Source organism: Aphelocoma coerulescens, assembly GCF_041296385.1.
Source record: "Aphelocoma coerulescens isolate FSJ_1873_10779 chromosome Z unlocalized genomic scaffold, UR_Acoe_1.0 ChrZ, whole genome shotgun sequence".
Taxonomy (NCBI): domain Eukaryota; kingdom Metazoa; phylum Chordata; class Aves; order Passeriformes; family Corvidae; genus Aphelocoma; species Aphelocoma coerulescens.
In genome coordinates this window covers 8,616,873-8,644,351 of record NW_027184085.1, presented here as the reverse complement: position 1 = coordinate 8,644,351, position 27,479 = coordinate 8,616,873, and the positions used below count along the sequence as shown (strand labels likewise).

Genomic DNA, 27,479 nt, shown 5'->3' with positions numbered 1-27,479 from the left:
GTAATTGTTTTAAAATTGGTATGTTTTTGTCTTCTAACATGGGCTTGAAAAAAACGTTTGTTTACAGAAAAAATGAATCTTAGTGGATTCCTGGTTTTTGGTAAAATATGCCATTATGTCTCTATAGAAGTTACATTGTCTGAATGTTTTTGCTTTGGATATCTTCAAAGAAAATCTTTTCACTAGCTTGAAAATCACAGTGTGCCTGTGGAGGCTGTAATCAGAGTGAGAAGATGGATCAACAAGACTTAAATTACTGACACCAGGAGACATTTTGGTTCTGTAGTCTGCTGAGCTCTCAGCAGTCACCAAGAGCGAGCTCCTTTGCTCAAAGCACCTCACTGATAGGGAGGCTTCTGTGGAGGGTGGAACTGAGGAGTTCCAGAGCAGGCTGTCCCCTTATTACCCAGTGGAGTGACTTACGAGGCTGTCAGCATGACACTTAGAAAAGGTGAAGTAACTCAGAATATGTAACTGTGTTACAAATGTCTCTTGGAACGTTGTCTCTGAGCACAGATGTCACTTCCCGCAAGGAACTGGGACAGCTGCAGTAACTTTTCAGCAAATAAGCAGGTGGTGGTGTACGTTGAAGTAATTTTTAGACTCTTCTCAGCATTTATGCTTCGTGATCTCCTCTAGAGCTTGCATTTGTGGTAAACTCCAAAAGCTAGACAGTCTGAGCTTGATTAGGTCTGACCTTGTGAGGCACAGAATTTCATATGTATATCCTGTGAGGTGACATGGCAAACGGTGAGAGCTGCCCAGGGTGAATCCTTTTTGTCAAAAATTCCTGTAGATGAGCTGGTCCCACTCAATGAAGAAGAACCTCTGCAGGCTCAGCAGCCTCATCATGGGTCCTGGCTCTCTTCAGTATCAGCTTTCTCTGCATGCGACTCTACAAAGACAAGTAGCCTCTTGTCTTTGAGCAGAAGTCAAATGAGGTCCAGGATTTTGTAGCACATCCTGTCTTTGGTATTTTCTCAGGAGTGCAGTTCATAGGCTGCAGATGCCACACTATGAAGAGTGACCTGTGTGATGTGACATCTCTGTTAGAGTTGTTTTCTCTCAGGGGCAGCTGTTTGGATTTATGGTACTTGACTGCATCTCTTTCAGTCTCTCAGCTTTTGTGCAAGTTGCCAGAGTGGATTTTTGTCCAGAAACATTGCAGAAGCACCAGGTACTTCATCAATAGCAAGTTCCTTTACCAGTTTTCTGAGACCAGTCTTTGCTTGTAAAAATAGCCCAGTGCAGCTGTTCATGGGCAAAGTCTTGAGGCACGACTCAAGTCTTTTTAAGCTCATAAAACTCCAGAGTCAGGTTGTTGTTGGGAGAGCTGTGGAAGGTGATGTGAGTAGGGATCATCAGAGGTGTGGTTACTTTAGAGATACCATTGCCAGTTTGTTACAAGAAAACTCTTAACTCTGGAGTAGTAGATCCTAAATGAAATTAAAAGCGTTAATGCTAAAACATACCCTGGTGCTTCTATGTTATTATATGGTGGTCTTGTCAGTGTGGTGACCTTTAACTGTGTTTCAAACAGATTAGAATGTGTTCAAATTGCTTCTCTCCCAAATAACATATAAAACTATAAATGGGAATAGACAAGATATTGATCCCTTCCCCACAGCATCTCTGTGCTTGTTTTGTATGTTCTTTTTGAGAATCTGTAGGAAGAAACAGTTGACACTAGGATATACTTAAAAAAAATGTAGTTGCCTTTTGTGTATTTTATTGGATGTTATCTTTTTTCAGGCAACAGCAGAACAGATTCGCCTCGCTCAGATGATCTACGATAAGAACGACGCAGATTTTGAAGATAAAGTGAAACAAGTATGTTTCTTACATGCAAGGGTTTTTTTGCCTCACAATAAAATGCTCTAGAGCTGGCTTACATTTTGGAGCTAGAGCATCTGTTTCTGGTTTAGATGAAACTTTTTCAGAAGGACATAAGTTTAACTATGAAAAGATGCTCTTATTGCACTGTAAAGTCCGTTTACAAGAAATTTTGTGGTGGTATAGCTCTGACTGTATAGTTATATCAGTGTTTTTTGCTTTGTAGACAAACCCTAAAGCCAAAACTCGTTTGTGCTGATGTCTTGTCCACAGTGTATCTCTTTAGTATGGTCCTGATGATTAATGATTTTCAGAATAAAGAATGCATTCGGCTTGTCCACATGTACCTAAACGTGAGAAAAATGTCATGTGTGTAAACTGAGTTTGGCTGTATCTTGGAAGTTTTTCAGGAAAGGTAAAAGTCTGATGATAGCTTAAAGGTAAATCAAGATGTTACTTAAAAAAATAAATAATCTGACCTCAAAGATCTGTGTATGCATTAAAATGATAGAATAACAGTGTATAAATGAAATCTCATGCCATTTCCTTTCCGTGGTGAGTGTTGGGTGTTAGATAATCAAGGTTCCTTTACCCAGTTATAGCTGAGACTATTAATTCAAGCAGTCCTGACAGTCTGGGTCTCTGTTCTGTTGTGGCTACTGATGATTTTGTCATAGTGAACACATCACAACTCATGAAGAACCTATGAGTACACCCAGGAGAGAAGAATCAGCTTGAATGCTGATTTCGGGATTTCTTGTCATCTGTAAAACTTCCTCTGAAGCATTATTCTTCTTTTTGTTCTTGTTACAAACTAGTTCTGTTGCTGTGCCAGAAATTAAGTCTTGTACTTCATGAAGTCAAAAGACCCTAATCAATAGTGCTTGTAGCTGTGCTGGTAGGAAGGAGATGAATTAAGTTCTGCATAGAAAATCTCCAATATTTTACCTTCTGCATATGTATTGCTAGCTCATGTAGGTTTTGTTCTTTGGATTAAGTTGCTGAATGCCCCATGACATATTATTCCTGTCCCACGCTTGTCAGGATGTACACCACGAGTTCAAGGAGCATAATTCAGAGCTAGGTCTCCTTAATCCGCTGTTGCTTGTGACTCTGGTGTGGCTTTATGCTAAAATGGATCAAGGGAGCTAGTCTGTCTGAAAAATAATGTATTTCTCAGTCTGGATGCTTTTCCAGGTGGATCTGTTCTCTGCCATGTCTTGCTGTAGGTCTTTTCTCGCACTGGGATAAAGAGGGGCTAATTTGGTGGAGAAGGAGATAGGATGATACTGAAACTACTGTGGTTCTTTACATCTTTACACTCATATACTGCTTTTTCTGCATTGACAACATTTGCTGCAAGCATACAGAACAAAAAAAGGTGTGAAAGAGTGCTTCCTTGATTACCAATTAATTTGTGCTTCTTTCTATCTCTTATCTGAATCCCAAGCAGATCTGTAAAATGCAGATTTCTTTTTTCAGGATGTTAATTTACTCTGACATGGTAGCTATGCACTTTGTTGTAATCTGTGGTCATACTAACTCTTCTTTTCTTATGATGATAATTTAGATATTTTAACATGTCTGACTTTTACTGCCAGCTTATGGAAGTGACGGGGAAAAACCAGGATGAGTGCATAGTAGCACTACATGATTGTAATGGGGATGTGAACAGAGCAATCAACATACTGCTGGAAGGAAGTTCAGACACGGTAAGGTTTTACTTGTTAAACTGCTCCTTCTGTTTGCTGTGTTTTTCAGCTTCTAAGAGGAGATTGGAAAAGTTATGTTTCAGAAGTTTTCAATTCCCGTGTCTCCATTCAATTTCTTTTGAAGGAAATGGAAACTGGGGCAGCTTCTCGACTGCATTCATACCTTGGAGAAGGCTGAATCTGGAAAATGTTGTGGGTGTTCAGCTGGTCTCTTGCAGAGTTCCTCTGCTTTCATTTACATGCAGCAGTTTTAACTCTGCAGCAGAACTCAGTGCTCCCTCAGACACAGGCCTGTTTCTTGCTGCAGCTTTTGTAGTTCCTGTGTAGACCCTCCACAATTCTGTGGTGTGAGACCATCGCAGTGGTCAATCTTTGTAAACCTAAGGGCAGGCAGATATTTTTAAGTTGTGCAACTTCTGTAGGTGTGCATTGCTAGTATTGAAGTTGGAGGAGGTTTCCACATCTGCAAGTTGCATTGATAAGGCTACTTATGACAAGAAAGGATGCAGCAAGTAGTTGCTCCTTTAACTGTGTTGCTCATTTGCATGTCTTAATTGAGAAACAGGAGGAGACCAAACTATGTATATACAACAACAAATAATGTTGCTTAGAAAGTTGCACAAATTTTTTATTCTAAGAGATACTAAGAAAATATATTTTACTGCAGTTGAAGTTTTTGCTGGAAGGATTTCTTACGTTTGTCCTTAAATTAGAGTTCATCTCGTCCAAGTCGGGAAAGTAACCTGGACTTCCTTTCTTGATGCTGAACACTCAGTATTTCCTGTGATTTGTCAGGATGTGTACTCTGGCTTATTGTTAATGAGGAAACTCACCTCTCACACACCCTAAGTCTAGGACACACACTGTTCTGACTAAGGGGACTTTCTTTCCTATCCCTTTTCATTTTTTATCAAAGTTGAGATACTCTAAAACACAGAAGTATACGATATTGACAAGTTGGGAGTAGAAGAGAGCATTTTCCATTAATTAAATCAGTCTGTTCTCTCATACTTCTCATATTCACCATTTTTTAGTTGAGAGTAGTTTGCTGGTTGATAGAGAATATTAATCCTTTCTTAGTTTAGCAATTTGTTGTAACTGATCATGACATGGAAAAAACTTTCTGAACTCATTTATCAACTAGAAGTGATGTCAGTATGTTCTGCTCTCTTGACAAGGCCCTCTTAACCCACTGCTCTCTGTAGACAACATGCAACGTAGAAACAAGTACAGAGAACTTGAAGGAGTCAAGGAGGAAGGAGTATTAATTGATGGGTGTGAAGAAATTTATTCTTTATGAAAGTTTGTGGGCCTCCAGTTGGAAGGGTTTATTTTAATACCATTATACTTTAGAACAGTTTAACCATGGATTTGATAGAAAGTTGTAAGCTGAGGTACTGCAAATTCCGAATGCAGATTCCCAAATCTCTTTTTCTGGTCTCACTCTGCTTTGATGCACTTGATGTTTTTTTAAACTTGGTTTGAAAGATGTGTCCATTCAACTGAAGGAACTAGAAGAGCAAGGAGTGATAGCTAAAATGTGTATTTATAATTTATTTGGTACTGAGCCAGTTTTGTCTTGGTCTTTTTTTGTTTGTTTTGGGGTTTAAAGCTGTGCTGTACAAGCTGTAAGTTGTGTGACTTAGTCTCTGTAAAGACTTTCCATTTGCAGCAGCTGTGGCAGTTTGGTTTGTGATAGTTAGAGGCTTGTGGATGAGTAGAGAACGACATGTTTCTTTGCTTAAGACTTGTATTCATTTAACTTCTATGTCCGTTTTATGCTCAACCATGTTTTACTTACTCAGCCTTTGTAGACAGAACAAAAGAGACCTTTCAGATTTTTATTCTTTTTCTTTCCATGTAAGAACAGGCCGAGAAGAATTCTTCTGTTAAATATTTTCAAAGGTCAGGCCTACAACTGTCATTTGGGTTGCCTCAGGCATTGTCAGCTGAAATTGTAATCAGTTACCTCCCTTACAAAGAGAGACAGCTTCAACAGCCTATGATGGATCCCCATGCTCAGAGGTAGCACCATCCTCTATCTTAAAAGACATGCCTGACTTCTCAAGGCTTTCCACAAAATTGTACTGTTGGAAAGCATGGATCTGATACTTTCATAGCCATCTTTTTACTGATCCTTCCTAAGTTATTTTAACTCTCACTCAGGACAGAGGCTGCTTCCTCTTCAGCTTTGCAGCCTTATCCAGTTCTGGGTATTTCCTGAAATGGTCAAAGATGTTTTGGCACCAAGCCCATCAGTGAAATAGTGCATTCTGAGCTGTACAGATGTGGCTCTTCAGTTGTCAGTGCAGGTGTTTTTCCTCTTGTGAGGTGTCTGAAGCACTAGGATTGTTTTAGTGCAGTTACACCAGCTATGGTAGGTGAAGCCGTGTGATACTTATTGAGGGAAGCAGCTTTCTGCCTCAGAGATAAGGTGGTGTTGTTCAAATGTGTTTAGTTTTGTACTTCTGATCAGTGCTGGTTGGGCTTCACTGAAGTTGATTTAGACCTCTGTAGCGGAGATGGAACTGAAAAGTGATTTCAGCCCTCATTCTCCCCAATGCCATGCCAAAAAATGAGAGAATAACCATTCTCTTTGTTCTTATTCTCTCAAAGGAGACTCTGCAACACTGAGTTTGTAAAGTGCTTTGTTACCTGCTTTTTTCATGGCATTGGCTTCCTAGGCAGATTGGCCTAGCTGGTCATGGCCTGGCTTCTCAGAGCTGCTGAGTTGCTGTTGGTGGAACTGAGAGATAGGAATTAAAATTACTGTTAGAAAACCTTTTTTGGTTGATACAGGTGCCTGTCAGATGTCATACTTCAGTCCTTCACAACAATTTGTATGTGCAAATATTCTGATATTAAAAATCTTAACTGAGCTGTAAGCTCCTAGAAATTGGGACATACATGTAAACCTCTCTGCTATCTTAATGGCTTGCAAATAATACCTTTTCTTTGTCCTTGCTTTGCAGCTATGGCTCAATAGACTAACCATGCAATTGCATAATATGAGTTGCTGAGCTATTCCTGGCAAGTGTTTAGTCATTTTATTTTCAACTCCTACAGATTATGGAGTTGATACCATCCTTGAATTTATTTTAAAGATTGAGTTTAATATTAAAACAGAAGCCTGATGTTTGGACCTTGATCCCTTGTCTTGTTTAGACATAGCTTTTCCTGTGTTTTGCTATGTTTGATGGTCTGTAGCTGTTAAGAGTGGATGGTCTGGCTTATCAGTTTTCCCAAGCTGTTGTTTTGCCGTTCTGTCTTCTGGGGCTTAAATTCTGGTATGTCTGGATGAAAGTTTTTCTTTTCTGTTTGGGTTTTTTCTTTTTGTTTTTTTCCCTCCTTAGGCCAGATACTTTTTCTCATCAGTCTTTTGTTCAGTGATACTTAAAAGGTTGTTTTTTTTCCCTTTTCCCTGGGAGAAAAAGATAGCTCTGTTCATGCTCCCTTGCTAGATTTATGGATATATTTGAGTAGGTAACTGTTGCTTGCTTTGCAGGTGTTCTATGTTACGGTTGTATCCAGTCTTCCTTGAACTAGTAAGAGTCCATTATAGCCAGAAATATTTGGGATTCTCACATTCCCTAAGAAAATTGAACTTAAAATTTTTTTCTTTTTCATCTCTTTGCAAAAATACCGTCTGCATTTCCATTTATATCAGCGTAGTTTGCATATGTGACATTATGCAAATACCTGGGGTTTTTTTCTGTGAACAGGGGTGAGAAGTGTGCATTGAGAGGTGTCTCCTCCTTTTTGACTTTTGTGTCTGATTCTATTCTACCCAAATAGACTTCTTGGGAGACTGTAGGGGGAAAGAAGAAAAGCCTTGGAAAGGAAGGTTCAGAAAACAAAGAGAACAGAGAGAAACGAGGGGACAGAGAAGTGAGTCGCGGACGGGGAAGTTCCAACAGACGGGGAAGAGGAGGCAGCCGTGGACGAGAGTGTACGTATAGGGGTTAATTTTTAAAGATTGAGATGCTTTTTTTGCAGCTGGAACTGACTGAGCTAAGAGCGAGTGCTTAACGGAACAAAGTCCGTCGGACTGTAGCTCAGCGTTGAAGGGATCATAACTTGTTTGTGCCACAGGTATGCTTGATCTGTCTGTATGACTTGGTTTTGGGAAGGTCTGTACTTGCTCAGAGGCACTCTGTTTAATATAAGTCTCTGTTCTTGTTCGATGAGTTGATCTTGTTATTCATGTAAGTTTTAGAATTGACTCTTAGTAAGACTACTTGAGAGCGAGTATGTCGCTGCACAGCTGACACACTTTTTTGTTTCTTTTAATGAAAAAATTATCCAGCTTTGACTCCATCTCCTTTTATGAGTGGGAGAACCTGAAGATGTTCTCATCTTCTCATAAGGGGAATGAAAACACTGGGATGATTATTAATCTCTAAATATATTTCTCACATAAATCAACCAAAGGTGAGTTTCTGCAACAAAGAAAATTCATTGTTAGTTGAAACATTTCAAGCTTTGCTATAGTTGCAGTAATACATTGTACAAAAGCAAACTGATGTTTCCAAGTTAGATAGAGTCACATTAGATCACCATTGGATACGTGTTGCTTTTTTTAGCTAAGTTTTGTTAGCATTCTCAAAGCTGTGTGCATTGCCTGTAATGGCTGTTTGCCTCACTAATAGATGAAAAAGACATCAGTATGAATACAATACGTTTAACGTTCCACTTATGAGTAGGAAAAATATTTACAATATTAGGCAACTCATTCATAATTGGAAGGTATTCAACTGTCGTGCCAATACAGACATTGTGAATCTTTGTAGGATAGAGTAATGTCAAAATGAAAAAATGTTAATAAAACATGCAGCTAGACTTAGAAAGGTGTAAATTAGATCCACCAAAATGAAAGCAAAGGGCAAAATTTTTTACCAGGGAGAGATGCTGTTTGTGTCTTTTCGTAAACTGGAATTAAAGACATTTTGGATGGTTACCAGATCTTGGTATTTTCTTCCCAACTTTATGTCCAAGCATCGTTGGTTTTCTTGTTACCATTAGGAGAAGTTGTGGAGTACAATGTCTCAGCAATGAGTGTTTCAAGAGGCCGGTTTTGGGTTGTTTTTTTTTTTTCCCCTTAATGTAGCCAGCCATATTTCAGAGTACCTTGTCAGGAGTTTCCCACAAAACAGATTGCAGAGCTTTTCTAGTGCCTTGCCTTCAACCAGTCATCATCCCTCTGCTTTAAATACAGAGGAGAAATCTCTTTCCATGCTTTGTACAGGGATGCAGTATGAGCAGACAGGAGAAGAGTTGGCGTTATTGGTTGTCCTTTATTTTTTCACTGTTGTCAACCAGTGCGTTATTGAGGAAACACAGAATGAGGCAGCTGTATTTCTTGCCTCATTAAGCAGAGTAGGCTGCAAAACATGGTGCTTGTAGAGGTTTGTCTCCTGAGGGACTTTTCCTTCTTATATTTTGCTTCCTAACTGTCCAGTACAAAGGAAGCATAACTTGCTTCTAGTGTGGCCTCAAAGAAAAGGGGTAACTGAGATCTGTTGACCAGCCCACTTGAAAGTTTTGCCTTTTCTTTTGACGGGTTCAGGTTAAGCAGATGGCTGTATTGTCTCACATATGAGTCTCTAAAGCTTCTCTTAAGCTGTCCTCTCTCCACAGTTAGAGCTGAAGAGAATGGAGTGGACAACAATCAAGGAGACAGGCCTTCAGACCGTGGGAAACGTGGCCGTGGGAGAGGTGAGATGGTGGCACTGGTGTGGGACTTGCAATGCTTTCGTGTCCTGAAATGGAACTCTCCCATTTATTTCTTTAAACGCTTCCTCTTAAGCATTTTTTGGCTATCCTTTGATTCCATAAGCACTTCAGCCACCTTGAACTTGCGTACATCCTACTCCCTTACCGTTTATCCTTTCTTCGTCTTGGAACAACTTAAAAAAAATTGACACAGATCACTTCTGTGGTAATTTCCTGTGTGGCAGGCTGCTGTGCTCTGGCTATGGAGAGCTGTTTTCCCAGATTGACTCATGCCAGCCTCCTGTGAGTGGGAGTGCACTGGGTTCCTCAGGATGTACCTTGGCAACAGGAGAGCACAAGATTCCATCTGTATGGCTCTTGGGGAAGGATTTGATGTGTACTTGTACCATTTGTTTTGGGTGGCTCTGGTGTCAAGCTTGCCTTCTGGTTTTGGTAGCCAATCAGAGAAAGAACAAGCCACCTTAGAGAGATTTTGCTGTGAGAAGGAATTTGGCATGAAAGAGTTGATGAGGAGAACTGTGGAGAAGGAATACCATGGAGTCTTAGGTATAGCTCTGATCCTACCCTGTAGAAGTGGTGGGATAATGGATTGGATGTGGAATCAAGTGATGTGTATTTGGTTTGGATTTTCACTGGTTGGGGTGGAGAAGAGGCCTTAAAGTAGGAGGAATGAAAATGAGTAACCCATGTATGGTGTAGGTTATGGGTAGACGAGGGTATTAAATAAGTTAAATTGACAAAATGTATAGCAAAACTAATGTACATAGTAAGTAATGTCTGACGCATGAAAAATTCTGCCTTCAAAGGACTCCTTTCTCTTGGGAATGTCAGGTAACAAGGCATTCAGAGGCAGGCACATCCAACTTCATTGTCTCCAGATCTGCATCTTGAAGGTGTACAAAGAGGCAAAGAAATAGCTTCCAGAGGTTTGTGTGCAAGTGTGTCTCAGCTGTGCCTGTGAATCAGCAAAAAACAAATGGTGTGTGCTGAGAAGTAGCTTTGCAGGGCCAGGTGTGGTATAGTTCACAGCTACAATTTTTGGTATGTTAACACTTTCAGTAGATGGAATGTAAGTCTTGCAGTTATTTATGTTATAAAAAAATCCTTTATGTTCAATATAAATATAAAGGTAGGACTTAAAAAAAATTCTTCTGTGAAATGAAGAGATAAATTTAAAATAACAGTGTTTTTTGCTTTAACCTTTGCAAATCATACACTGCTTTTGTTATCAAAACTGCAGCTTTCTAGATGAATATCATATCTCAGACTTCATCATCAGATCAAACTGACCTGTCTAACTGAAGAAACAGAAACTTCAAAGAGTTTCTGTTCACTGGCTTTGTGTACATAGTATTACTGTATCTCTCTCCCAAATATATTAGACTGTACTGTGAGCAAAGTATCTTAATGAAGTGTCTGTGATAAACCTGTTGGCCAGCTACCAGGATCATTATATTACAGGTGTGTGTATTCCATACAGGAAATACCTGATTAATTTTATAGTGAAAACCCTTGAAATCTGCAGGGAGTTTTAGGAATGTGTGTAATTCAGTTCGTATCGTTTCAGAGATACGTCACCTTCTTTCTTTGGATATTAATAGGAATAATAATAATAATAAAAAGCTTCCTGCCATTTCATCCTGTTATCTTTCTTTTCTGTTACACAGAATAGTCAAATGAGAGATGACATACTTCAGCTGAAAGTAAACAGATTGCTGGTAATCGCCACAGAACCCGTTTCTAGAAATATTTCATGCAGTGTGTGTGTGTGTGTGTAGAAATCTAGGTGCTGGATATGAAATAAGGGGTCAGCTAATTATCTGAGCAGCACGCTCTCTCTATTTTAAGCTACCTTTTCAGGCAGGAGTTATCTTACTGGCTGCCTTCTAGGAGATTTGCTGGGCCATCATATATATTATTGCTTCATTGTACAAAAACCTAATTTTAAGAAATGATAAGCAACTGAAAATAGCAAAAATGGGATTGACACAGAGGTGATAGTGTGCTATTTACTGAGGGGGAAAAACCTTGATACTGAGAATTTGACATTCGGTGTGTAGGCATTAGCTTCATCTGGCAGTAGATCTTCCGTTAATAACTGTGTCATGTTCCTTGTAACTTTATAGTAGGTAACTTTATAGTAGGTAAACAGAGTGCAAACACCACTGGGTGCTGATAAGTAGGGCATCAGGGATTTAAAGCAGATACAAATTATTGACTGATGAACAGAAAGCAAAAATGTATTACACCATGCATAACAGGATACATTGCAGCTGTAATTGCTCTTGCCTAAATCTTTTCTTATTAAACTAAGGGTGTAAACTTTGTATTGGGGTCAGGGAGTATGTTGTTTTAAGATGCCCTTCTCATCTGTGCTTCTTTTCAGAACCAAATTTCTTGCATGAGCTTAATTTAGATGTAAGAATACTGTAATGGTGACGAGCAGTGATTGCATCAGAGTAATTATATTTGTCAGTATTGCAAGGATTTGCAACTCTCTAGAATGGAATCTCCTGAAGAAATTGTGGAGGCAGATGGTTATGTATTTAGGATTGTCAGCTATAGAAACATTTTCTCATTTGTGTTTTAATCAGCTGCAGTGTTGTATACAAATTGACAAACTTGACAAGCACAGGTTGTTTTTATGCTGCTGTTTTAGTGTTTCTGCATCTTCAATTTTAAGTGCAGGTCTGATTCTCCCAGTTACTCTACCTCATATTGAAAAGGATGCAGTAGAGCTAGAAAAGGCTTTTGAAGGCACTGGGAAGTCTGCAGTTATGAGTGTGAGGAACAAGTAGACTAAGATTTTTCTGCCAGTGAGTGGGTGTGTGGTAGAGATCTGTTAAATTTCTGTAGGGGCATCAACTGATCATGCCAAGCAAGTATGCAAAAGAGAATATTATGTGAGATCAGCAGGTTGCAGCTTCAAGATGAACTTAGAGAGTTAGTTCTTCATACATGTAGTGAACCTGAGGAACTCCTTTCTGAGTAAAGTGATGTGTTGTGGAAAATGTACACATAAAGAGACTTGACAATTTCATCCTAAAAAAAAAACCGTAGGCAAGAAGAGGAAAAAACACAAAAGATTTTCTTGTATGTAAATTATCTTTGACTAAGGAAGTCAAAGCCACAAACAGTTGAAGACCAGGAAAGCATCCAAAGAAGCTGCACTGTGGTTTCAGTTCATGTTCTCTTCCCTAGATATCTAATTGACCATGGCTTATAAAAGAATAACAGGTAGGTGAGCTTTTGGATTTGATTCAGCATAGAAATTGTTACAGACTCATGTATAGTAATTCTCCTGCTTTGCAAAGACAAGACAGAGTTGTTGCTTGCATTTCTGTTTCTCTCTTTACTTCATTATTCCAGAACAACATACTGTAAATGTGGATTCTGCCAGGAATTTTTTTTCCTACAAAACAGATATAAAAATGAAAGGAAAAAATGCTGTGTTTTAATTCCAGCTCTTGTTTTGTCTGCTGGCTGTATGGGAAAACAAAACAGTTTATACTTTTCATAGAGATCTCATTATAGTCCAGTTTGTATTCTTGACCGCTTTTCTTTTTTTTTTTTTTTACCATTTTCCAATATAAAGTGTACTATCCTTGAACCAGTCGAGTTTCTGTAACCAGAATTGCATGTGTAAACATTCCCTTGGTTTAAAATCTTGGCCCAGTTGGCACAGGATATATCTTGGATTTCGTTTGCCAGAACTAGGGAGGATATTTTTTTTTCTAAAATATGAATGTGGAGCAGACCTTCTGGAAGTCAAAATTTGAAGTCTGTTTAGTTTTGCTGTGGTTCGTTCTGCATTAGTTAAGAAACTCTGCCATGTACATTTTTAAAATTTTTTGAGATTACCGTAGCTTAGTTGTAACAAGTCACCTATTTTCTTTTAAATATAATTTTAGAGTTGAAAGTTTTCAGCATGACTTGTAAAAATAGTCTAGAGTACATGCAGTATATAAAACTGATGAATTGCTTCTAGCTTTATGGTAACAAATAAAGACAAAAGTAATTTGTGTTATTAAATCCAACTTTGGTGTTTTGTTTTGGTAGTATGGAGTACCTAGAATACAAAGTTTCTGTACTTAGTGTCTTTACCTCTTAAGGCATAAGCCTTCATCAGCTTGGTGTCTGCTGGGAGGATGGCTGGCTCTGCACTGCCAGATCAGAGACCAGGGCAGTTCAGTTACTGTGTAGTTAGAGATAAGCACAAATTTAGAGTGTTGCCTGCCTTTCCAGTCTGCATTTCCCTTTTCTTGCAGCTGTTCTTCAGGCCCATTTTTAACTTTGAAGTAACTTCCCCTCATTTAAACCCTGAGTGAAAATCTGAGTTTTGAAATAAAGCACCTGTGTTGCAGTGGAAGGATTTAGCTCTACAAGCTCAGCAGACTTGATTTTTTGCAGAATGGGCTGTTAATTGAATGGACTAGGCCCATCTGAGTTGTGCTTCTACACACCTTTCTCATGCTGCCATTAAGTGTGCATTTGCTTTTGGGGGAGAAATGTTGTGAATATGGAGAGCAATTCTTGCTGTGCATGGATGGTACCAGAGTGGAGATGTGATTGTGTGATGAGTGTTTTGAACTCCCAGTGGGTTTTAGTGAAAACAGAAAAATGTGCCTTCTGCCTGGGTTGGGTATAAGTATTGACTTTTCTAGAATTCATTCTGGAGAAGAAAAGTACAAAGAGTAAGGCAGCCCCATCTGCTCCCTGTGGAATAAGCAGCAAAACTAAGAAAAGGCAGCAGGTGACAGTAGTAGGAGACTCTTCTGAGAGGCACAGAGGCACCCCTTTGGGGACATGTTGTGCTTTCTAGAGGTGTGCTGCTTACCAGGGGCTCTTATCAGGGATGTCACTGAGGCTTTGTGCAGTCCACTGACTATTACTTGCTGCTGTTGTTTCATGTGGATGCCAGTGGTACAGCCAGGAGCATCCTGAACAGCATCAAGGGGGATTGCAGAACCTCCGTAAGGGACTCTGGCGTAGGTAGTTTTTCATCCATCCTCCCAGTCAAAAAACAAAGGGGGTTCAAAGGGCCAGTTCTATTTGAGGAATCAGCAGGTGGTTACAGGCCTTGTGTCACAGCCAGGGATTTGACTACTTAGACCAGGGCACTCGCTTTGAGAAACCTGGTCTTCTGGGGGATAATGGGTTCCATCTCTCTTTGGTCATCATGGCTTCACAAAGGGCAAGTTGCGCCTGACCAATCCAGAGGCCTTCTGTGATGGAGTGACCGCAGCAGTCAACAAAGAAAGGCTGACATCATCTACCTAGACTTCTGTAAGGCCTTTTGACGTGGTTCACACATGGCATCCTTATCTCTGTATTGGAGAGAGAGGGATTTGAAAGGTGAACTGTTTGGTGGATAAAGCATTGGCCGGATGGATGCAGCCAGCGAGCTGCGGTCAGTGGCTCTATGTCCAGATGGAGGCTGGTGACAGGTGGTGTCCCTCAGGGCTCTGTCTTGGGATTGGTGCTCTTTAATATCTTTATCAGTGACATAGTGAGATTGAGTGCACCCTCAGCAAATTTGCAGATGATATTAAACTGAGCAGTGCAGTTCACACACCTGAAGGATGGGATGCCATCCAAAGGGACCCGGACAAGATTGAGGAGTGAGCCCATGGGAATCTCATGAGGTTTATTTAACAAGACCAAGTTCAAGATGCTGCACTGGGGTTGGGGCAATCCCAGGCATAAATGCAGACTGGGAGAAGAACTCCTTGAGAGCAGCCCTGCAGAGAAGGACTTGGGGCTTCTTATGGATGAAAAGCTGTCATGAGCTGGCAATGTGTGCTTGCAGCCTAGGAAGCCAACTGGCTTGTGGGGCTGGTGAGGAATGTGAAGGTCAAGGGCTGACTGGGCTGCAGTGACTGTGAAATGGTGGAGGTTGAGATCTTTGGGGCAATGATGAGGACACACTGCCATGGCCTTCAGGAGAGCAGAATTTTGCCTCTTCAAGGAGCTGCTTGGTAGAGTGCCATGTGATAGAGCCCTGGAGGGAAGAGAAGCCCAGGAAAGCTGGTTAATATTTCAGGATTCCTTCTTTCAAGCTTGGGAGCAATGCATCCAAAAAAAAGGAAGTCAGGCAAAACTACCCCAACTGCATGGATGAAACGGAGCTCCTGGACAAACTCAAACACAGAAAGGAAGCCTACAGAGGGTGGAAGCAAATACATGTAGTCTGGGAGGAAGAGAGAGATGAGATTGTCTGAGCAGCCAGGGTTCTGGTTAGGAATGCTGAAGTTATATTGTTGGTGATAAATGAATACAAGGGAAAATGTGGGCCTTCTCTGTAAGAAAACAGGAGACCTTGCTGACTGGGATGTGGAGAAGCTGGAGTTACTTAATGATTTTTTTTTGCCTTGGTCTTTTCCCACAAGATCTCCAGCCACATGAGTTACTGAAGGGAAAACAGGGGCTGGGAGAATGAATAACCATCCACTGTAAGAGAAGATCTGGTTTGAGACTGTTTGAGATATCTGAAGGTGTACACGTCCATGGGACCTGACAAGATACAGCTGGGGGTCCCAAGGGAACTGGAAGAGGAAGTGGCTAAGCCACCATCCATCATATTTGAGTCCCCACTGATGGAAAAAAGGGAAGCATAACCTCCATTTTAAAGAGGGAAGGAAGGCAGACTGGGGGAACTAGAGGCCAGGCAGTCTCACATCTGTGCCTGGCAAGATCCTGGAGTAGATCCTCCTGAAAGCTGAGTGAAGGCACATGGAAAGTGCGAGGTGATGGGTGACAGGCAAACTAACCATCACAAAAAAAAATAGAGGCAGGCAACATGGTCACTGTGGACAGCAGGGTTTTTTAGTGGCTTGTAAAGGTTTTCTGGCATTTAACAAGGTGAGAACTGGTTTGGAGAGCTGATCCAAAAGTGAACAAATACTGTTTCCTGGTAGTTGTTTGGTGCTCACTAACTGGAAAGTGCAAAACTGTCAGTGCACAAAGAGCAGAGCTTGTGATCACTGGTGAGGAAGACCACAACTGTAGTAGTTCTGATTTAAATGGGTTTAAGTTACTGTGGGATTGTGTGCTCAGAATTTGGGTTCCTGCTGTGAATTCTGGTACAAAGCTTCATTTGTTCACTGACTTTTTAGTCACTCTTATGAAGCATTAAAAGTTTGTAGATACCTTATGGGCATTCACAGTTGTTTCATGACTAACTTCTCTGTCTTTAAAAGACTGTACCTTCTGTTTTAAGGCCTTTTAAAAATTTTAACAGCTGAGAGGAGTGGCTTTCGTTGTGTGAGAATTTAAGGATATGACAGTGGTCTGGTTGTGTCGGAGAGAATATTAGCCCTTTCCACTGGCATCTTGTGCTAATGACCATGGTGTATGAGATCCCATGTCTGAGTTAAAGTGGTATTGAAGTGGTTAGCACTCACTGTCCCATATTTTGAGTTAATTTTTTGTGTGTTTTCTAGCTTTGAATTTAGTGTTTTGGTTTGGTACTTCCTTTTGTCTTCCTTAGAAAGGTTTTTTTGCATTTGTTGATGAAACTTAATTTAATTTGAGTTTTGACAGAAAGCACAGATAGACACATCATTAAGAAGTTAAGGGAATCCACTTGAAATTCACATTCCAGATTATCTTGCAAAGTGATGTAGTATAAAAAATGCCTTGCTGTCTAGTAGCCTAAGACTGTGCATAGAACTTCAGGAACAGCATTATTTCTTCTTTGCAATCTCCAAAATTGTTCGAAGTCTTTGTTGATGTTTTTAGCTAGTAGTTTATTGTGCCCATTATGGGAAGGTATCTTATATATCCCTGGCTTGCTAAAACAACATCTCTTTAGTGTCCCGGTTTGAGACAAATTGGAGGGAAATATCCTCTGAGAGAAGGTTGCTTTCAGCTGCCTCTCCCCCAACAGCTTCGGGAAGAAATTCCTCAGAGGAAAGTGAAAAAGAAAAAAGCTATTTATTTAATAAGTAAGGTGCACACAAGCGAAAGAAAATAATAATGCTAAATAATAAAACCTCTCGCTGTGGAGAGACCCTGGTAAATTTTCAGATTTTCAGATTCAAATTTTCTTTTTGTGAATGTGGTCTCTCTCTTCGAAGCTGGCTGTTTGGTGTGGGCCCCTCCGGGCCAACCGGTGTAGGGTCTCCCGTTGTGTTCTGGTATTGTTGAACAGTCCAGAAGAGAAGAGGAAGAAACCAAAGTCCCAGGGAAGCGAAGGAGTTCAACTCCCTGTCTCTCTCTTCTGAGAAACGGGGCCAAGAGCTGTGAAAAGCAGGAAGGTGCTTGCCTTCACTCTGCAGCAGCAGCAATCTCTGTGTCCTTGGACACAAAACTGCTTTGAAAAGTTCGCCTGGCTTTTTTTTTTTTTCTTCTTTCTTTTGGACTCAGTTTTAAAGGCAGAGAAAGGTACAGGATTCATGTATGGGCATAGAGCAGGCGATAGGGGATTCACATCATAAAGTCACCCCAAGACAGTATGCTAAGGTTGTTCCTTCAGGCTTTTGCACTTGAGATACTGGGGTGACTGACCTCCTCTTCTAAAATCCGTTTCTTCTTTCATGACAGCTATTTCAGTTATCTCTGTACCTGATGTCTGTCTCCCTCAAAACTATTTCTGGTTGACTGTTTGTGTGTTTCACAGCTCCCAATTGGACTTGCACCTCAGGCTGTCAGAAAATTGTTGATCTTGTTTCTGCACAATTTCTGTAAATGGTCTTTAATGCTGTATTGATAGTGGTAGAAAGTAATTTTTTTACATGATGGCCCCTACCATATCCCCAGGTAAACTTGTGTAGCTGGTTCTACTCTTAAAAAAACTTCTTGGACAAAAAGATAATCCAGAGTTCTCTGACTTCTATAGAGGATAGCAGTAGAGTAGGTAGGTTGAGCAGCAAGGTTCAGCGGCCAAGTTGGAGGCAGTTGGGTACAGCAGGGTTTGGGGCACTGTTTTTTATGGCAAAGAGCACATGGGCTTGGTGAAGAAGGGTGTCGAATGCCAGGTTGCAGCAGTTGTTGCTTCTTTCCTAACCTCTGTCTGCCTTCTCTCCAGCCAGTTGTGAAAAGAGAGCAAAATAATGTAGTGATAACAGAGCTGGTCAGTGTCAGACTTAAGCTATTCTATGTTTTTGTCCCTACAAAATGCTGTGTGTTGCTGAACAGAAAATCTTCCTCTAGTTTGGTGCTTCTAAAAAGTCTTGAAAAAGTTGGTCCAGAAATGTCTTTTAATATTTGGACAGTGAATTGGGGTAAGGGAAAGAATGAGTGGTGAGAGCAGGAAACAGAAAATCATTAAAGTAGAACCTTGATAAACTGGTGTTACTGTGTTGTGGAGCTACTGCTCTTGCTCAGTTTAGGTAGTCTCCTGAAAGTAAGGAGTAATTCTGATGGGACTTTGAACAGCCTGTCATAGGTAATTCTGATCTATGGACACCAGTGTATTGGTGATTTAAGATTATAATTTTTGTGTGCTCAGATAAACTTGCAGTTGCTTGGTGACTTATAGTTACCACATAATTTTGTCATTAAAATAAACATTGTTTTGTTCTCTGAGTGCAGCTCTTGACCTCCTTTTCTTGTAATACAAAATAATATTCTTAGCCTTCCTCAAAAAATCCTGAACAAATTGGAAAAGCCTTACATAAAACCCCTAAAAAGGGGGGGAAGGAAATCTATACAGAAATATATCACATATAAGAAATAGTTGGTAACACTTTTTGTAGACATTTGCTTTGTTTACTCTTGAATAATGCAAAAATTTTCATGCCTTGTTGACAATATGCAATGTGCAAAAATTACACCATTCATTGTATTAAGAAGCTCATAAACTGAGACTTGTAATCAAAATTGGAGAAAACAAATACTTGTTTTTGTTAAAACAGAAACGAATATTCTGGTGGATGATAACAAGGAAGTTAAGTAATTTGAATTGGGTATTTTTCCTGTGCAATTAAGGGGGGGCACAGAAGGAATGTGTGGTCAGAGGTTGACAAAAGCACAGGAGGGTGGACAGGTGGTCTGAAGCAGAGAAGGAAGCAAATGGAGTATTTCAACTTTTTCCTCACAGATAAGGAGTGACAGAATTGCTTGAGAGATCAGGAGACTTGGGGAGGCTGGGCTTCTAGAGCATCGTAGGCAAGAATGAGACAGTAGGGACAAAATTCTGATTCATGTCTAGTAATTTGGCAATAGCAGTCTTTGGGATGAGTGTTTAGGTGAGTTCTCTTAATAGCATTTGGAGCTACTTCGTCAGACACAGAAAAGCTGGCGAATAATTGCAGGTCCTACTGAAATGCGTGGTCTTAGGTTAACCATGGCTTACTTGCGTGTGTTAGGGAAGCAAATTCTGTGTGGGAATTTGGGAAGTAAATGGTATTTAACTTCAACTATGGTTGTTTTGTTGTTCAACTGTGGCATTCTTTAATGTGACAGACTAGTGACTGGTGGCTCCTCTGCTGTTGCTGTTAAATGGTGTTTTCTCTCCTAGGGTTTGGACGTGGCAGAGGGAGAGGAGCGGGGAGGTTTTCAGCCCAAGGCATGGGGTAAGAAACATGAAGAGCAGAGATTTTGGCAAGGATCAAACTCAGTGGCAATATTAATTGACAATGTTGCCACTGTATATATGGATATTACTGTATGTTTGATAAACCAGTATGGATGCAAAAATTGAAAGATCTCTTAGATGATGATTGGAACATTTTTGTCTTAAACCAGTGTATCTATGTAGGCATACCTATGGAAACCTAATGTATGTCTACTCAGTGTTAATACCTCAAACTTGGAGAACCATACCTGCGATCAGTAGCAGCCACATAGTGCCTTGGAGGCTGAAAGTTGTGTGGTGCATATAGTCTTAGGTCAATTTAAAACCAGATTTATTTCAGTGTAATGTAGAGCATGCAATTTTTATATAAAACTTGAAAGTGACGATTCTAAACTTTCTTCTGTTATTGAGGTTTCATGCTTTAGCTGTTTGGACTCATATGGACCTTAAAACAGATTCAGAAGAAGTTACTTAGCAGCTTAAAGTTTGCTCTCAATTTTGTTGGAATAACTTGCTTTATAGAAATGTAGCCTCCGCTACTTTCACTCAGTGTCTGCCTTTAATGACACTTCATGCAACATTAATGATGTCATGATGAACTGGAGGCTTGTTCTACTTCTCTAGTAATTCTTCTTGTTCATACTTGCAGATGATGAACTGGAAAGAGCTTTTCCTTCAATAATGCTTTTTCACCTTTTAGCTGCATCTCTATTTTGGCATTGCAAAGCCAATAAAAACAAAAAAAAATCTATAAAACCAGTCAGCAGAGCACTTTGAAATAACCTTACTGGTGTTCTGACTCTTGTGCAGGTGTGGCGCTCTGAAAGGACATGATACTGGTTACTTATCAGTCAGCCACCTGCTGAAAACTTAACAGTTGAGAGGGTCTTATCATTGTGTGTATAATGCTCTATAACACTGGGAGGAACAGGGATGCTGTTAACTGGTTTTTCAGGAATTGATTTGGTTCAGTTTCTCTACAGGAATTTTATTTACCAGTCTCTTCACTTCTTTCTCTTCTTCTCTTTTCTCCCTTTTTTATCTGTCTGCTTGCAGAAGAAATTTTTTTTTGAAACTAAAAGCTATCAGGATAAGTTATGTGGAAATCAAGATGTTAAATCTAATACAACTTCAGCTAAAAATTATGACACTTGTGCTCATGAATGACCCATGTGTTCTCTTCCATTTCTTAACTTTCAAAACTCTAGGACATTTAATCCTGCAGACTATACGGAGTCTTCTGCCACTGATGGCTTTGGGACAAAGTCAGAGATTTGGGAGACTGGTCAGAATGATGCAGATGATGGAACTGGTAAGATGCTTCAAGAAGTGGAAGGATGGGAATGAAGACCTGTAGCGAATTGCAGTTAAAATAACTGTTCTGATAGTGTTCAGTTAACTTCTGAAAATTTGTATACATCTCTTGTGACACAGGTATTAGTTGATGTTTAAGTTTAACTGCTGCTGATGTGCAGAGCCTGAGTGTCTCTCTAGTGAGAATGAAGGGAGACATTTTGCAATTCTTTTATTACAGTACTAACAAACCTTTGAGAGACAAAGGAATTTGAAGAGTCACTGGAAGAACCTTGTATGTACAGAACAGTTTAGATAACTTAATACTGCTTAAGATCTCACTTAATGTAGTTAAGGAGTGTAAGTCCTCGTAGAATGGATTGGTCCACCAACTTTAGGCAATAGGGTGTGAATATCTAAGAAGAAAAGGAAAGGAAAAGGTTTGCAAGTATGAATTCATTCAGTGACACTGGGATGGCTTTGGAAGCCCCGCCTGCACAATGCAGAAGTGGAAGCATTTGAGTCTCTGGGATGGAGCAGAGTTCCAAGATCTGCCATTTTTGAAGAGAAAAATTATTAACTAAAGCACAAGTAGGCACTGGAATGGAAGCCAGAAAGCCATTGACTTGTCTGAAGATCAAGGCAGCTGTGTGTTTCTGTATGAAGTCTCAAGTGAGAAGTACAGACTTCCAGCTAAAGGCAAGAGACTGACGTAGTTTGGAAAGGAACCATTTGGCACCAGTGATCTCATGGTGATTCAGAAATGAGGAGGGCAGCCTGCTTATCTGTGATGGGAAAAGTAGGATACCTTGCTGCTTCCTGTGTTCTGTGACGAGAGATGAAGGCAAAGGAAACCTTGTGTTAGAATGGAGAAAGTCACGTGTATTTTTGTCCTAACTGGGAACCGCTGAGTGAATTTCTTTTAACTGCAGCAATGAGTAACTCTTCTGATCTCTTCATTGGTGAAGCCTACTCGGGTGATTTTTTCATCAGCTCCTGTGTCAAGTGTGGAAGCTGATCCTGAAGGGCAGAGTGTGCTCTGTTGAGCTCTGCTGTGAGCCACTTGAGATGCAGCTTTCTGAACAAGCCATTTTCCGCTTAACCAGAGAAGACAACAAGAGGCTCAGAGTTTAGGGAGGCTTATTAAGCAGCTGGCTTGTCACTCCGAATGCCTTCTGATCCAGTGTGGAAGAGTGGCTTTGAGTGTATTGGTGGTTGTTAATGGGAGCATTCTTGCCACATATGGTATCTTTCTAAGGAATTACTTTTTAAATTACTTGATGCTGTAGCACAAACAGAAATGCACCTTTTGTTTTCACTCACATTAGTTTTTCAAATAAGGAAGATACCTAATATCTTGAAAATTCCTCTGGGTATTCTTATGTTGTTGTTTGGGCAGTGTATGTTATCACAAGTATTGTGGAAGCTATAAGGTTAACTACATTAAGAAAGATCTGCAAGAAAGGTACAAGGAAACTGGGTCAGAGGTAGAGAATCACTGGTTTGTTACTACTGATTGAAGCTGTAGGGTTGTGGCTTACCTATGACTTGTGCTCCACTTCTGAAATGAACCCAAGTGTTCTGAGACCCTCCCTGCTAACTCAGAGTAACCTCCATGTGTCTCTTTTACAGCAGCCTCTGTCCTTGTAGGCATCTCCTCAGTGTTCAGTAATGGAAGAATTCTGTGTAGGAGTAAGGGTAGCTTGGTGTGGGTAAACAGATCCCTCCAATAGTATGAATGTGTCACCATAAGGGGTGTGCTGCTGACAGGGTGGTGGAAATTCAGAGTTTCGGTGTGTGGAATTTCTGTTTGGATGCCAAGCTGATTTTTGCTTCGTGCATGTCACCAACAACCACACTGGACTTCAGTTACACAGCCTAAGGCATGCATGGAAATTTGGGAAGCATTGTGTGGAGAAGGTGTGAGAAGGCATTTGGGAATTTTCCAGTGCCCTGTCAGATTAGTCATTCTTTGAGGTATGAAAGAGTGAGTGTCATTGTGGGGAGTTCCTGCAAAATTACTTGGTTGTCGGAAATTTGAAGTAAACTAGGTAAGTGTGAATGGGGTTTTTTGGGTGTCAAGTACCTTTTTGTTGCTAATCTTAATTTACTTTCAAATGAAAAAGGCACCATAAGTGACAAAACAAAAATGTCTCTCTAAAGAAAGCTTGCTTTATTTTGTGGTGTTGCTTCTTTAGACAAGCTCTAGGAACATCTAAAAGAAGTCCCTGGGCCAAAAGGAATCACTTCAGAAAGAACAGGCTTTAATGAATTGTTAGTTTTGTCCAAGTGGGTAGCACTTTCAGCCTTGTGATGGAAAGCGTCCTGAGGGTTTTTAGAGGAAGCTGCAGCTGGGGTAGTAATTTTAAAGCAGAAGAAACTGCTGGGAAGAAACACAGAAGCAGTGGTAGGGGGAAAAAGTGATAGACAAGCTGTGGGGCTGGAAGTAGGTGGCACAAAGTTGAGCATGATTTGACTTGTTAATCCCAAACACTAATTTGCAGGTTTTTCCACCTAAATTTACAGTGCTATTTTGTTAGTTACAAACCAACAGACCCAGTTAAGTTCCCAATGTGGAGTTAACTAAAATTTTTAATGTGGGAGCTCTATGTGTATGGAAAGCTATAAAGCTTGCAGTGGGTTTTATAGATGTCTGGTAAGAGTTTATGCAGGAAGGACAGGAAGGAAATCCCTCTCTTTATTCCTCATTACCCAGTCCCACTTCTTATTTCATCTAAAAAGAAAGCAAACAATATTAGCTCATGCTAGCTACTTGGAAAACTAGTGTCTTTCATCTGCAGTTACATTAAAGAGGAGATAACTGGGTAACTGCCTAGAGAAATAAGAGATATTTGCTTATCAAAATATTCTCTGGAGACATCGTATAAATATAAACTCTTTGTGATGTTCCGAGTTACTTAAAATATTTTTTCCTTTAGCCAGTACTGGGGAAATGAATATTTTGATTGAAAATAAATACAGTATTTGTTTCCAAAATGTAGTTTCTGCTGTGTGTACTCTGAAAGTGCCCTAGAACCTCATACCCTGAATTCTTGCAGATGCAAGAGGACTCATGGTAACTTGAATAGTATTTCTAGGTTCAGTTGTGTAATGCAGTAGAAAAGCTAGCTGGTTGTTTGGAGGTTAAATTTAGTGTTGTTGGTTGAAATATAGACTGAAGGCCAAGTCTTTAATAGTTCATAATGTTTAGGTCTACTTGTATTCCAAATAATACAGCATCAGTTTTCCTGCATCCTAATTTATATAGAAAAAATGTACAGATGAAAGGCAAAGAGAAGGGACAGATAAGTAGAAACCAAATGACCAATCCTCCTCCAAAAGGGAATAAACTTGAGCAGCATGATTCCTCTCTTACATTTTTTGTAATGTACAGGGCAGTGGGAGAAAATGAGTGCAGATTACAGCAGTTGTTATACACGAATTTTATTGGAGGTTCTCTCTTCTCGAAGTTGGTTTTAGAAATGGCCTTGTGTTCTGGTAATTTACTCACATCTCTACTTCGATAGAGTTTCATAAGTTTCACTGAAAAACTTCCTTTGTTATCTTAGTTAGGAACAGCCTTAAATTACTCTGAAACTGAAGAATTACAAGAAATAAAAAATAAATTATAGGATAACTTTCAAGAGGGACAGTTGTGTTCTTTGGAAGGTACAAGGAAGTTGGTGTTTGGGGTTTTGTTTTTGTGGGGTTTTTGTGTTTTGTTTTTTTTTTTTTTTTTTAATATCTGCTGTAAAAGTCAGAAGCAACATTTTAAGGAAACCTTCAAATCTTTCTAGAATGCAAATGTAATCCAGAAGGAAATAATTAGTACATAAGTTTGACATAGACCAAGTTAAATTTATTTTGGGGCTAATATCTATGGTTATTCAAAGAACGGGTAAAAAATTAAATAGTGTGACAGGAAGAGACGGGAATTCGAGGAAAATAGCTGAAGACTAATCAAAAAGTGTATTTTTATTGTCTTGATAACTTTCTAAAACTGAACTTGTTACAAAGAGAAACAGGAAAGAGTCACAAATAACCATCTAGGTTGAAGCAGATATCACAAGGATCCTTGAAAACACAAAGTATTATTTTGATGGAAAACAGAGAACTCTCGAATTGTGATGCTTTGCAAAGCTTGGGGGAAGACTGGGAAGAGGATGCATGAGTTGCAGTAATGCCAAGGTGGATTTTGGACTAAAAAGAAATTGATGCGTCTGTTGCAAGATCTGACTTAGAAATCCCATCAATAGGAGGAAGACATTCAAAATGGATTTGAGAAGTGCAGAGAAGAGTACTGAAATAACTTAGACTGGAAGGATTGAGCTGGGAGGGAAGAGTGTTAGTAAATGACACTAGTAAACTTGGCAGCTTGGGTAAGCTAATAAAAGGGTGAAGGGTTGTACACAGTATTTATAAGAATAAACTCTCAGAATTAGTTTTATGAGAAGGAACAAGAGATAATTGTTTAAACTGAATTCAGGAAAACATCACAAATATTATTCCAAACAGGTTTGGTCCCAATGGTGGTGGAAAATACTTGAGTGTTTGGCTTGATGTATCTGAGCTCTTCTAGTGTTTATTTTATCAGACTCGAAGCTCTGTTTTAGTGTTCTAAAGGCTTGTCTTCTAGAGACAGGCCCTGGCACTGGCTTATGAGAGAAAAATACAAGCAGGGCAAATACTTGTATTTCTTCTTCAAAGAAGAAATACTGGGGGGAGGGGTTCCGTGCTGGTCAGGGGAAGGAAAAGAAAATCAACTCTTCCTCTAAAAGGACTTTTCCTCCTTTTCAAAATTTCTGTAGAAATGTGTGGATTACTCTAGAAATTTGAGGCATTGTAGTAGTTTTGCTACAGGGTATGGTTATTCGTAAAAACATCAGTCCTGGCTAGGGGTTGTTTGTTAAAATGTGAGCAATGAGATGTTTCAGGCAACTCTGTATTGCTCCACAGAGCCAACACAGGGCGGATGTTACCTTGCTCAGGACCTGCCAAATAATTTTGGATTCCAAGGTATAAGCCTCCACTCTTTCCTGCACTGTGTGTAACCTTCGTGGTTGGCCCGTTTGCCTGACTGAACTGGCGCCGCTCCACCCTCCTCTGCCAAAACCTGCTGCGGTGTCACGGGGTACGAGAGGAAGCACCAATGCAGTGCTAGCATTACACCAGGTGGCTTTGATGCTGTCTTTGGGGGGCTTATTTCTGGATTAATGCATCTCAGACAGTTCCTGGTTAAGTGAAAGGAGATGATTGAAGCAGTGGTCCTTTTGTTTTTGTACTTGATCCACAGTGCTGGTGGCACTACCTTTGGTGCTGGTGTTCTCTTTGCTCGTGGTTGCATAGTTTACACAAAGGCTCTGGTTGTTGTTGTTGGGATAACCTCACCTGTACTTCTGCTGGTGGTCAAGGCCTTAAGTCCCTTTATTGCTCTTGCATGTCTCTACCTGCAGTTTCCAATAGAAGGGGTCAGGTTTTTGCATCCATAGGATTGTTTTCTGTAGTTTTCCTATTTCTGCATGCTCCAGTGTTTTCCAAATCAACTCTGCCACAAGTTACGGGAAGTGTTTTTTAGCTACAATGGAAATTTAAAGACTGTCCTGCTACCATTGTAAGAATTATTTATAAGATAAATTGCTCTCTCAGGGGAAGGAGTTGGAGTTGTTCTACTCTGAGGCGTGGGATAACAGGTTGGAAAGTAGTCTCCACAGGCTTGGGTCTTGAAATTGAATGTGTTGAAAGCAGGATTGTGGATATCAGAGCAGGTGCTGTGGTTATGTTTTGTTCTATGTGCATTTGTGCATGAAACTAGGGGATCCTGTGGCAGGGTTGAGTAGCCTCTCACCATCATTGGGCCCACAGCAGGAAGTTCTTCCAGTGTTTGGTATTAATTGCTGGGTGCAGATGTGCATTCATGCGAATTAAGTCTGGTACCACAGTGGCTAAGAAATTGCTGAAAACAGAAATTAATGGCAGGGGGATGGAGGAGTGGTAGTGTTTCCCTCCCAAAATTTTAATTTTGCAGACCAGTTTCCTAGAGCTTACACCCATGTTTCCAAGTATATGTCCAACCTCCATCTCCTTGCTTTGTTTTCCACTGATAATGAAAACAGGATTGCTCTTAGAAAGATTGAAACACAGTGTTGTGCCTTTAACTTGTACCTGTTTTCTTTCTTTCCCCCAATTATGATAGGAGCATGGAAAAACTCAATAGAAGAATGGACAGCAGAAGACTGGAATGAAGATGTAAGTGCAACTTGTTGGATATACCAATTGATTATTTACTCTCTTCAGTCTGTGTTGTTTTCAAAAACTAAGTATTTGAAGTAACACCCATTATTTCAAGTTTATTTTCAGAAGAGTAAGAGATTGTCTCAGAAGTCATCCCT

The 27,479-nt window shown here is 40.0% G+C and overlaps 1 protein-coding gene across 4 annotated transcripts in view; it reads left to right on the top strand.

Annotated features, from left to right (window-relative positions):
• UBAP2 (ubiquitin associated protein 2) overlaps positions 1-27,479 on the top strand; it is a 200,415-nt gene that overhangs the window by 24,398 nt on the left and 148,538 nt on the right. For 2 of the 4 annotated variants that reach the window (XM_069001107.1, XM_069001106.1), the window contains exons 3-10: positions 1,753-1,830; positions 3,435-3,545; positions 7,341-7,494; positions 9,183-9,260; positions 19,741-19,795; positions 21,006-21,109; positions 26,047-26,106; positions 27,284-27,336. In XM_069001107.1, coding sequence (XP_068857208.1) covers positions 1,753-1,830; positions 3,435-3,545; positions 7,341-7,494; positions 9,183-9,260; positions 19,741-19,795; positions 21,006-21,109; positions 26,047-26,106; positions 27,284-27,336 — 693 coding nt within the window. The remainder of the gene's footprint in view (positions 1-1,752; positions 1,831-3,434; positions 3,546-7,340; positions 7,495-9,182; positions 9,261-19,740; positions 19,796-21,005; positions 21,110-26,046; positions 26,107-27,283; positions 27,337-27,479) is intronic. The other 2 variants (XM_069001108.1, XM_069001109.1) reach the window with 1 other exon arrangement.